Raw genomic sequence first — 12,089 nt, forward strand, 5'->3', positions numbered from 1 at the left:
TGTTGTGAGGGCTAAGTTTTGCATTATAGGATGTTTATCAGAATCTGGTCTCCAACCACTAGATGCTAGTAGCACTCCCTCCACCAGGTGTGGAGGCCAAAAATATCTCAGACCTTGCTAAGTATCTGGAGAAACACTGTTCTAAAGGGTAAAGACTGCCTTCTGGACATTCTATAGGGCTTAGCACGTGATCACTAAGGATAACACTGTGCCCTGGAGACTGGTTCTCCACCCTCACTGCCAGGCAGATCACCTGGCCAGCTTGGTAAACATTAGACAGGCCTGAACCCACCCCTGCCCTGAGATTCCTGTTCTCAGTAAGTCTGGGTGGGGCCCTGGCATGTCTGCTTATCTTTTTATTTATTTTTTCTTAATAAAACTCCCCGTGTAAATTTTGATGAGCTGCTGTGGGAACGAGCCAAGGTCCTGCAGTGATAGGTGTGATGGAGGGAGACGTGTTACTCGCCCTCTGGAAGCTTCTTGGGGAAGACAAACCTAACACCAGGAAGCACCTAAGGAAAAGATGCTTAGTTACCGTACATAGTATGAGCATGAAATCCTCCTGAGCGAGAAAGATCTGCATGGGTTGGACATAGCTTCATGGAGGCCACCTGGGAGGGATTTGAGCTGGTGTTTGAAGATGGTGTGTGCGCGCGTGCGCACACGGTAGCTTGGTGCCGACAGGTTGATAAAGAGTTCATCTGGCCCTAGCCGACTTGGCTCAGTGGATAGAGCGTCAGCCTGTGGACTGAAGGGTCCCAGGTTCGATTCCAGCCAGGGGCACATGCCTGGATTGCGGGCTTGATCCCCATTTGGGGGCATGCAGGAGGCAGTCGATCAATGGTTCTCTCTCATCCTTCATGTTTCTGTCTCTCCTTCTCCCTTTCTCTCTGAAATCAATAAAGAAATATATATTTTAAAAAAAAAGAGTTCATCTGGACCTGCCACAGACACAGACAAGAATTAGTATCAAGTGGACGTTGGGAGTCCTGGCTTTATTAGTACGTGGGAAAAAGTGAGACCAAAAAATGGATTGGGTCCCTGGCTAGTGCTGCTCAGTGATTAGAATGTCGGCCTGTGCACCAAAGGATTAAGAGTTCGAATTCTGGTCGAGGGTACATGCCTGGATTGCAGGTTCGATCCCTGGCACTGGTCAGGGCATATGTGGGAGGCAACCAATCGATGTGTCTCATATCCGTGTTTCTCTCTCTCTCCTCCTTCCTCTCTTCCTATCTCCCCTCCTCCTTTCCCCTTTCCCTGTCTCTCTCTCTCCCTCTCTCCCTTCCACTCTTTCTAAAAAATCAATGGAAAAAAATATCCTTGGTGAGGATTAACAACAATAACAAAATGAATTGGGGATTTGAGAGAGGGGGAGGGACAGAGGGAAGACCCCAAAGACCTTGGAAGCTGAGCAGTGAGTTCAAGCTTTTATGCTGTAGACCACAGAGCCCAAAGTGGCCATTTGCAGATCAGTCTGGCCCATCGATGCTGTTTGTTAGCCTTTAGTGGTTTTTATTCAACATTTTATCATGAAGGTTTTGAAGCACACAGCAGGTTGAAAAAGTTTTCCAGTAAACACCTGTGTATCCACCACCCAAGCTCTACCAGTAACCTTTGCCATACTTTTCATTACATATCCATCCACCAGTCTGTCTTATGTTTTGATGCATTTCAGAGTGAATTGCAAACATCTATACTATACACTTCCCTTTAAATACTTCAGCATGCTAATAGTAACAAGAGTTCAGTGTTTGTTCACATTTTATTCTTTTGATAGTAGAAGTTATATCTTTAATATCAACATTCAAAGTTACGAGGCTATAAAAATCTGGAATTCCGATTTCCTTTGAGCATTGGCAGATCTGGCTACACCAGGCCTGCATTCTTTCACACCAGCAAAAAGCCGAGTAGTGGTTGCTTAGAGCAAGCATTCTGCAGTTCACCCCAGTCCCCACTGCTGCCCCCACCACCACCTCCGACTGAGGGATAAGTGCCACTTTCTTTATTCCTACACCTGGCCCACTTCACTCATTTTATTAACAGCTTGGCCCCTGCAGGCATTAGTATTTGACCCCTGCACCAAGGAAACAGTCCTTAAATTGAAGGGGATTCTTGGAATGGAAAACTAAGGAAGGAAGATCAGTGATATGGCTGATATTTTGGAGGGGGAAGGAGGCCCTCCATGGATGCTGAATAAATATCAAGTTATTATTAAGAAATTAACGGCTTCAGAGCTGAGCCCTTGTACCTGCAGACCACCAATACAAGCACACGACAGATCTGTGAGACTCAGTGTATAGAGCAGGGGAAGAAATAGAATTATCTTGGAATAAAGTGTCACCAGCCCATATTTGTCACCTAAGAGGAATGTAGTCAACTGAATCAGACTTCTTGACAACTGGCTCATTCATCACAAGTTGAATAAAAAAGCCTGTAAAGGATCAAACAGAGCATCTATTGATGCCTCCATCAGCTGACAGCTCATTATAATTAGCCCCAAATGAAAGCGCAACATTTCAGCAATAGTTTTTCATGTCCACGAGTTCAAAGGACTTCTTTTGAATCTCTGTGCTGGTGGAGAAGCTCATTAACTGCATCCTCTGAATTTGAATTTAGGTTAATAACCTAGGATCCTGTACCCTCTTATTTTATCTAGAGGTGCACCCACCTAAAGGGTGTGAGGCCATCAGAGCCACGCCTGAGAATTTGCTGTGCACAGGGTCTGGTCTGCCCCTGCTTGCCTCAGTGGAGACACTTTCTCTGCTCACAGCCAGGAAACGGAGTATCAGAGGGGACCCAGCAGGCTGAGCATGTGAAAGGCCCTCCCTGTCCTCCCCCTGTAAATAATCTGCTTGTTCCGTGGGCGTTCCTCTTCACAGTGGCTCTCCACGCCTCCCAGCCTAGGCACCATTACGTCATTCTAGCAACAGCTTTGTTTACTCGGCTGGGTGTAAAGAAAAGAAAGGAGTTGCCTATTTTTAGTGAGTTTTTTTTTTTCCCTTAACTTTCTAAGCCTTGGGCCTTTCATGTGGGAAGTGAGTGTTTTCTTTCGTGTGTGGATGAAGGAAAGTTAGTAAGGGTGTTTGGTAAAGAGGAAGGGAGGGTGGGAGAGAAAAGAAGGAAAGAAAGAGGGAGAGAGAGTAATACCTGTACCACCTGGATTGAGATGGTGAGGGCAGTTTGGCATAGTTCAGTGGTTCTTAACGTTGGCTGCCCATTAGAATCACCTGGGAATCTTTTTAAAATCCTGATTTCTGGGCCTCATCCTCCGGAAATTCTGTTTCTTTGTTATGGGGTGGGGCCCAGACATTAGTAACAAAGAAACAAAAAAAAAATTCCCAGGTGTTCTAATATGCAGCCAAGGTTGAGAACCACTGACAGTTGTTTTAAGAGCACGGACCCAGGTGGCCCAGGTTGGATCTTGGCTCCATCATTTGTTACCAGTTGACTTTGGGCTAATTCTGTAACTGAGCCTCAGTCTCCACATCTCGGAAATGGCATTACATGAGGCAATGTAATTGGTCTACTGAGCCAGAGGCTGCCACAGAGTAAATGATAAATGTTAGCTTCTACAGTTGGGCAACAATAGATCATTGAGAAGTCTTCTGGGCTATTCCTTGCCTTGGAAAGCACTAAGCTTCCTCTCATATTTCATAACAGGTTTTTTCTCCTCTCTTTGTTCCTTTCCTCCCTCCCTCCCTCCCTTCCTTCCCTGCTTTCCTTCCTTCCTTCCCTCTCCCACAGGTCCAGAAGTTTCTTCTCACCCCCCCCATGCTGCAGGGGAAGTGTCCTGGATCACAAAGTCAGAACATTTGTCAAACTGAGTACATGATGTCCTGCTCTTATTGTGTGGTACATGCTACCAAAGTCATTGTGATCCCTGATGTTCTCTTTGTGATCTAGGAATCACGTGACATGGATTCATATTGTCCTTGCAGAATAGGTGTGGGGAGGTTTATGTGGCTTTCTATATCTGTGGACACTTTGAGCAAAATGATTGCTTCTTTCTTTTTTTCAAAATATTTTTATTGATTTCAGAGAGGAAGGAAGGGGGGGGGGGGAGAGAGAAACATCAATGATGAGAGAGAATCATTGATTGGCTGCCTCCGACACATCCCCTACTGGGGATCGAGCCCACAACATGGGCATGTGTCCTTGACCGCAATAGAACCCAGTTCACAGGCTGACGCTCTATCCACTGAGCCAAGCCAGTTAGGGCTGATTACTTCTTGATACCCAGAGGCTGCAAGGATCAGGTTTGGGAGAGGGCAAGGTACTAGATGCTCAGGGCCTGGGAGGCAGGAAGCACTCGGGACAGGATAGCCCCCTGTTCTTGCTCTCTTCTGTCACTTGCTTAGCAATCCACATCTGGGGAAAGGGCCTCTGGACTGCAGTGAGGCTTGTCCCTGGCTGTGGCGGGAGGGTGGGAGAGGAAGGCTGACGCTTCTTCAGTGAGTGTGGTGGGAGGATAGTCCCATGAAGATCCTGTAGTAATGGAGAGATAAACCCCCTAAAGAAATCAGGGTCCTGGCAGGTTGTGGAGAGTGGAAGGAATGGATGCTCAGTGACTAAAAACAACATGTATCTGCCCTGCTGGTGTGGCTCAGTGGTTGAGCATCAACCTGTGAACCAGGAGGTTACTGTTTGATTTCCTATCAGGGCATATGCCTTGCCCAGGTTGTGAGCTCGATCCCTGGTGTGGGACATGCAGGAGTTGACTAGTCAGTGATTCTCTCTCATCATTGATGTTTCTGTCCCTGTCCCTTCCCCTCTCTGAAATCAATAAAAACATTTAAAAAACACACACATGTATGTACTACCAGTACAAGAAGAGCGCATGCATTCCAGGATTAGCCTTCAGTATTTTAAGGAGGTGACAGGGAAGGGGGAGATAAACAGAGCTTATCAGAAGTCTTAAATCATTCATTCAGTGTTGATTTTGTTATTCAGGAAAAGTTTGAGACGCAGCATTCTGAAGGCTACCGGCAGATCTCCGCCTTAGAGGATGACCTAGCCCAGACAAAGGCAATTAAAGATCAGCTGCAGAAATATATCCGAGAGCTGGAGCAAGCAAATGATGACCTGGAGAGAGCGAAACGGTACGTCAGGAAGAAAACAGGTCTTGGAGCCTTTTGTCTCTGCTTTTTGCCACCAGCACCTGGGGCCCAGGCACTGCGTTGAGTATAGAGAGTTCAGCAGTGAGTGAAACCAAGCCAGCGTCCTTACGATCTTACAGTCTCATAGGCAGATAAGCACAACTTAATTCCAGTAGTAAGTCCAGGGTACCATGGGGGCAAGTGACAGGATATCTTAATTTGGCCGTCGGTGAGATAATGTCTGGCAAGGCTTCCCAGAGGAAGTGCCATCGAGGTGAAGAATGAGGGGTGGATAGGCATCTTCCAGGGGAAGAGTGGGAGATGGGAATGTTTCAGGCAGAAGGACAAGCTTGTGGTAAATAAATGAGGCCCTACAGCAGCGGTTCTCAACCTGTGAGTCGCGACCCCTTTGGCGGTCGAATGACCCTTTCACAGGGGTCGCCTAAGACCATCCTGCATATCAGATATTTACATTATGATTCATAACAGTAGCAACATTACAGTTATGAAGTAGCAATGAAAATAATTTTATGGTTGGGGGTCACAACATGAGGAACTGTTTTAAAGGGCCAGAAGGTTGAGAACCACTGCCCTACAGTAAGAAGGAAAGATGTTCAAAGAACAGTATTTCTTAAACCGATAGTCTATTGTTAACAGAATACTAACAGTAGTAACTAACATTAATTGAATAACTACACTGAGCCAGGTGCTATTTTTTTAAGAAAGCACTTTTTAAAAAAATTTTAGGTAAAAATTACATACGATGACATGCACAAATCTTAAGTGCACAGTTCCAGCAGTTTGGACAAATGCATATGTTCATGTAGCCCACCTGCTGTGAAGACATGGAGCCCTTGCATTGTCCCCACAGTTTCTTGCATTATGTTTTGGTGGTTTCTTTAGGGCTCAGGATACACATGCTGAACTTTTCAGTCTACTTAGTTAATATTGTACCACTTCAGGTAAAATGTAACAACCTCACACCTTATAATTTCATTTACTTTCCTCAAACTTTATGCTGCAATTGTATTAGCTATTGCTACATTTACAGATGCTAAGGATTCCACAACACACTATTGGAATTTTTGCTTTAAAAAGCCTAGTGTATTTTAAAGACATTAAAGAGGGTAAAAAGATAGCCTTTTATATTTATCTCCGTACTTAAGTATTTCTGGTTTATTCCTTCCTGGTTATCTGGGTTTCCCATAGTATCATTTCCCTTCAGCTTGGAGAACTTCTCTTAGGATTCTTGTAGTGCACGTCTGCTGATGATGAATTCTCCTTGTTTGGGTTTATCTGAAAATATCTTTCATTTGCCTTTTTTTAAAAAAAATTTTAATTCTTTTAAATGGACTTTTTTTTTTTAAGCAGTTTTAGGTTTATGGCAATATTGAGAGAAAAGTACAGAGAGTTTCTGTATATCCCCTGTTCATACATGTACAACCTTCCCAACTATGGATATCCCCCACCAGAATGGTACACTTGTTACAATCAGTGAACCTACATTGACACATCATTATCAACCAAAGTCCATACTTTACCTTAGGGTTCCCTCTTGGTGTTGTATATTCTCTGGGTTTGGACAAATGTATTATGACATATGGCCATCATTGTGGTATTATACTGAGTAGGTTCACTGCCCTAAAAATCCACTGTGCTCTGTTTATTCATCCCTCTCTCTTCCTAACCCCTCTTAACCACTGATCTTTTTACTGTCTCCATAGTTTTGACTTTTCCAGAATGTGATATAGTTGAAATTAAAGAGGATGTAGCCTTTTTGTATTTGCTTCTTTCATTTAGTAACATGCCTGATAGGTTCTTCCATGCCTTTTCATAGCTAATTTCTCTTTAGCACTAATAATATTCCATTGTCTAGATGTGCATCCGAGTGTTTTTATCCACTCATAGATTTTCTAATTATAAACATGTAAATTAAGCAGAGGAGTGAGGTTCTAAGTAACTCTAGAGGAAGTGTACATCTTTAGCTCAAGTACACATCATTCATGTTACTCTTCATGGCTAGTCCTGCATGGCTTTGCTCCAGGTCTCTTTGCCCATTATATGTGCTCATGAATACATATATATATACTTTCTTTTGTTGGAGGATTCATCCAACAAAAAATTCCAGCCCTACCTGGTTTGGCTCAGTGGATAGAGTGTCGGGTCGGACTGAAGCGTCCCCCGTTCAATTCCGATCAAGGGCACATGCCCAGGTTGTGGGCTCGACCCCCAGTAGGAGGCATGCAGGAGGCAGCCGATCAGTGATTCTCTCATCATTGATGTTTCTATCTCTCTCTCCCTCTCCCTTTCTCTCTGAAATCAACAAAAATATATTTTAAAAAAAATTCCATCTGATAGCAGTTCCACAGGACATTTTGTTTTTTATTTTTATTTTTATTTATTTATTTTTTTCTTTTACAAAAACATTATCCAATCATATGCTGTCTCCAAGAGACCCTCTTCAGAACAAGACACATGTGATGAAAATGTGGGTGTGGAAAAATATTTTCCATGCAAATAGAAATGGAAAAAAAGCTGGAGTAGCAATACTCATGTCTGACAAAATAGACTTCAAAATGAAGGCCATCACAAGAGACAACAAAGGCCACCACATAATACTAAAGGGATTGACTCAACAAGAGTATATAGCCCTGGTAAACATATGCACCCAATATAGGAGAACATAAATATATTTTTAAAAATCTTCTAGAGGACTTTAAGGGAGAGATCGACAACAATACAGTCATAGTAGGAGTTTTTAACATCCTGCTGACTTCACTGGATAGATCTTCAAAAAAAAAATTTTTTAACAAGGAAATAGTGACTCTAAATGACACACTGGATCAGATGGATTTAATTGACATTTACAGAACATGTCACCCCAAAGCAGCAGAATATACATTCTTCTCAAGTGCACATGGGTCATTCACAAAGATAGACCACATGTTAGGACACAAAACAAGTCTCCACAAGTCCAAGAAGACTGAAATCATATCAAACAGATCCTCAGATCACAATGGAATGAATTAGAAATCAACTACCGTAAAAACACTCAAACACATGGAGGCTAAATAGCATGCTATTAAACAATGAATGGGGTACCAATGAGATCAAGAAAGAAATAAAAAACTTCCTGGAAACAAATGAAAATGAACACACAACAACCCCAAATCTCTGGGACACAGCAAAGTAGTTCTGAGAGGGAAGTTCATAGCACTACAAGCCTGCCTCAAAAAACAAGAAAAAGTAATAATAACTATTTAACCCTACAACTTAAAGAATTACAAAGAGACCAACAAGAAAAACCTGGAGTAAGTAGAAGGAAGGAAATAATAAAGATTAGAGCAGAAATCAATGACATAGAGACAAAAAAAATACCAATGAAACCAAGAGATGGTTCTTTGAAAAGATAAACAAGATTGACAAACCATTAGTACACTCATCAAGAAACAAAGAGAGAGGACCCAAACAAATAAAATCAGAAACGAAAGTGGCGAAACAACAACTGACACCAAAGAAATACAAAGGACTGTAAGAAAATACTATGAATAACTATATGCCAACAAGCTGGACAATTGGATGAAATGGACAAATTCCTAGAAAAATACAATCTCCCAAAACTGAATGAGGAAGAATCAGAAAGCCTGAATAGGCTAGTAATAACTGATGAAATAGAAGCAGTAATCAAAAAACTCCCAGCAAACAAAAGCCCAGGTATGGATGGCTTCACAGGGGCATTCCATCAAACATTCAAAGAAGAACTAACACCTATACTCCTCAAACTATTCAAAAAAGTCCCTCCACAGGACATTTTGTGAAAGAACATAATTATACTTCAAGGTACCAGCCCTAAAATGTTATGCCATGGCTGTACAAACCCTAATTTTTCCTCAGTTATCTGCTAATTAAACACACGAAAAGAAAATGCCTTGAACTATATGCAAAGACAAATCATTCCTATACTAATTAATCAATCGTTCTTGGTTTATTGACTAAAGGAAACTTCAATCTGGCGTATATCAAATTACTCTAATGACTGACGGTGAACAGATTAGATGATTCAAGCCTTAAAATAGATTTTAATGATTAATGCTCTTCCACATTTTCTTTCGTTTTGGATCAACAATGACATGTTCATTCAGAAAGTAAATCTATAAACACCAGCATAAATATAGCAAAGCAGAAGTACATTTCTTAGTGTTAATTTTATTTCAGATGTTTTAGCCTTTTAGGACACACTTACTTTTTAAAAATTTAAAATTTTCAATTACAGTCGACATACAATATTATATTAGTTTTGGGTGTACAGCATGGCGATTAGACATTTAGCTAATGAAGTGATCCCCCTGATAAGTCTAGTACCCATCTATCTGACACCATTACATGGTTATTAAATATTGACTATATTCCTTATGCTGTGCTTTCTATCCCTGTGACTGTTTTATAACTGGTCATTTGTATTTCTTAATCCCTTCTTTTTCACTCAACTCTCTGAATATCCCTCCCATGTGGCAACCACTGGTTCTCTTTATCTTCTTTATCCATTCATATATTTAAAAAGATATATTTTTATTGATTTCAGAGAGGAAGGGAGAGGGGGAGAGAGAGAGAGAGAGAGAAACATCAATGATGAGAGAGTATCATAGATTGACTGCCTCCTACACAACCTCTACTGGGGATCAAGTTGCAATCCGGGCATGTGCCCTGACCAGGAATCGAACTGTGAGCTCCTGGTTCATAAGTTGATGCTCAACCACCGAGCCACACTGGCCAGGCTATCCTTTCATCTTTTGATGGACACTTAGGTTGCTTTCATATCTTGGCTATTGTAAATAATGCCGCAGTGAACATAGGAGTGCATGTATCTTTTTGAAGTAGTGTTTTGGATTTCTTTATATAAATACCCACAAGTGAAATTACTGGGTTCTATGGTGGTTTTATTTTTAATTTTTTGAGGCACCGCCATATTGATTTCCATTGTGGTTGCAACATTTTACAATCCTACCAACAGTGCAGGAGGGTTCCCTTTTCTCCACAGGCTTGCCAACACTTGTTGTTGATTTATTGATGATAGCCATCTGACAGGTGGCAGGTGATATTTCATTGTGGTTTTAATTTGCATTTCCCTGATGATTAGTGATGTTGAGCTTCCTTTCATGTGTCTATTAGCCATCTCTGTGTCCTCTTTGGAGAATGTCTATTCAGGTCCTCTGCCCAGTTTTTAATCAGATTGGTAATCCCTTATCTAATATATTATTGGCCAATATCTTCTCCCTTCAGTAGGTTGTCATATTGTTTTGATGATGGTTTCCTTCGCTGTGAAAAAACTTTTTATTTTGGTGTTGTCATATTTGTTTATTTTTTCTTTTGCTTCTCTGAAGAGACATATCCAAAAAAATATTGCTAAGACTTATGTTAAAGAGTTTGCTGTTTATATTTTCTTCTAGGAGTTTTATGGTTTTAGGTCTTAAATTTAAGTCTTTAATCCATTTTGAGTTTATCCTTGTATATGATGTAAGAAAGTGATCAAATTTCATTCTTTTTCATATATCTGTCCAGTTTTCTCAACACCATTTATTGAAGAGACTGTCTTTACTCCATTGTATTTTCTTGCCTCCTTTGTCATAAATTAATTGACCATATGGGTGTGGATTTAGTTCTGTTCCATTAATCTATGTGTCTACTTTTATGACAGTACCATTGTGTTTTGATTACTATAGCCTTGTAGTATAGTTTGAAATCAGATAGTGTGACTCCAGCTTTGTTCTTCTTTCTCAAGATTGCTTTGGCTATTCTTTGTCTTTTGTGGTTCTAACAAATTTTAGAATTATTCTAGTTCTGTGGAAAATGCAATTGGAGTTTTGATAGGGGCTATGTTGAATATGTAGATTGGTTTGGGTAGTATGGATAGTTTAACAATATTAATTCTTCTAATCCATGAGCAAGAGATATCTTGTCATTTATTTATGTCTCATTCCATTTCTTTAATCAGTGTCTTAGAGTTTTCAGTATATAGGTTTTTCACCTCCTTAGTTAAATTTATTCTAAGGTATATTATTCTTTCTGATTAATTTGTAAATGGGATTGTAGTAATTTCTTATAATTTTTTGTATTTCTATCAGTGTAACTTCTTCCTTCCTTCCTTCCTTCCTTCCTTCCTTCCTTCCTTCCTTCCTTCCTTCCCTCCTCCTTCCTTTCCTTTCCTTTCCTTTCCTTTCCTTTCCTTTCCTTAATCCTCACTTGAGGTTATTTTTCCCATTGATTTTGTTTTTTTTTTTTAATTTTTTAAACATTTTTATTCATTTATAATATCTCCTCAAATACATATACCATTGTTCTAGGATCTTGGTTTGTTTTCTATCACGCTAACAAATAATACCATAGTAAATTTCTTAGTAGATATATCTCTTTTTTTAAAATATATTTTTATTGCCCTAGCCAGTTTGGTTCAGTGGATAGAGTGTTGGCCTGTGGACTGAAGGGTCCCGGGTTTGATTCCGGCCAAGGGCACATGCCCGGGTTTCGGGCTCAATCCCCAGTAGGGGACGTGCAGGAGGCAACCGATTAATGATTCTCTCTCATCATTGATATTTCTATCTCTCTATCCCTCTCCCTCTCCCTTCCTCTCTGAAATCAATAAATATATATTTTTTAAAATAAAAATAAATTAAGAAAATTTTTTTTATTGATTTCTGAGAGGGAGAGAGAGAGAGAAACATCAATGATGAGAGAGAATCATTGATTGACTGCCTCCTGAATGCCCCCTACTGGGGATCGAGCCCGAAACCTGGGCATGTGCCCTTGACCAGAATCGAACCTGTCCCTTCAGTCCGCAGGATGATGCTCTAATTACTGAACAAACCGGCTAGAACAGTTCTTTCATTTTTAATTTTGTTTATTTGAGAACTCTCTCTTTTTAAAAAAATATATTTTATTGATTTTTTTTATAGAGAGGAAAGGAGAGGAATAGAGAGTTAGAAACATCGATCAGCT

At 40.6% G+C, this 12,089-nt stretch overlaps 1 protein-coding gene across 7 annotated transcripts in view; it reads left to right on the plus strand.

Moving 5' to 3' along the window:
- NDE1 (nudE neurodevelopment protein 1) overlaps positions 1-12,089 on the plus strand; it is a 29,276-nt gene that overhangs the window by 2,762 nt on the left and 14,425 nt on the right. For all 7 annotated transcript variants that reach the window (XM_014544406.1, XM_014544412.1, XM_014544410.1 and 4 more), the window contains exon 3: positions 4,951-5,099. In XM_014544406.1, coding sequence (XP_014399892.1) covers positions 4,951-5,099 — 149 coding nt within the window. The remainder of the gene's footprint in view (positions 1-4,950; positions 5,100-12,089) is intronic.

This window comes from Myotis brandtii, unplaced genomic scaffold (assembly GCF_000412655.1).
Source record: "Myotis brandtii unplaced genomic scaffold, ASM41265v1 scaffold363, whole genome shotgun sequence".
In the NCBI taxonomy this organism is placed as follows: domain Eukaryota; kingdom Metazoa; phylum Chordata; class Mammalia; order Chiroptera; family Vespertilionidae; genus Myotis; species Myotis brandtii.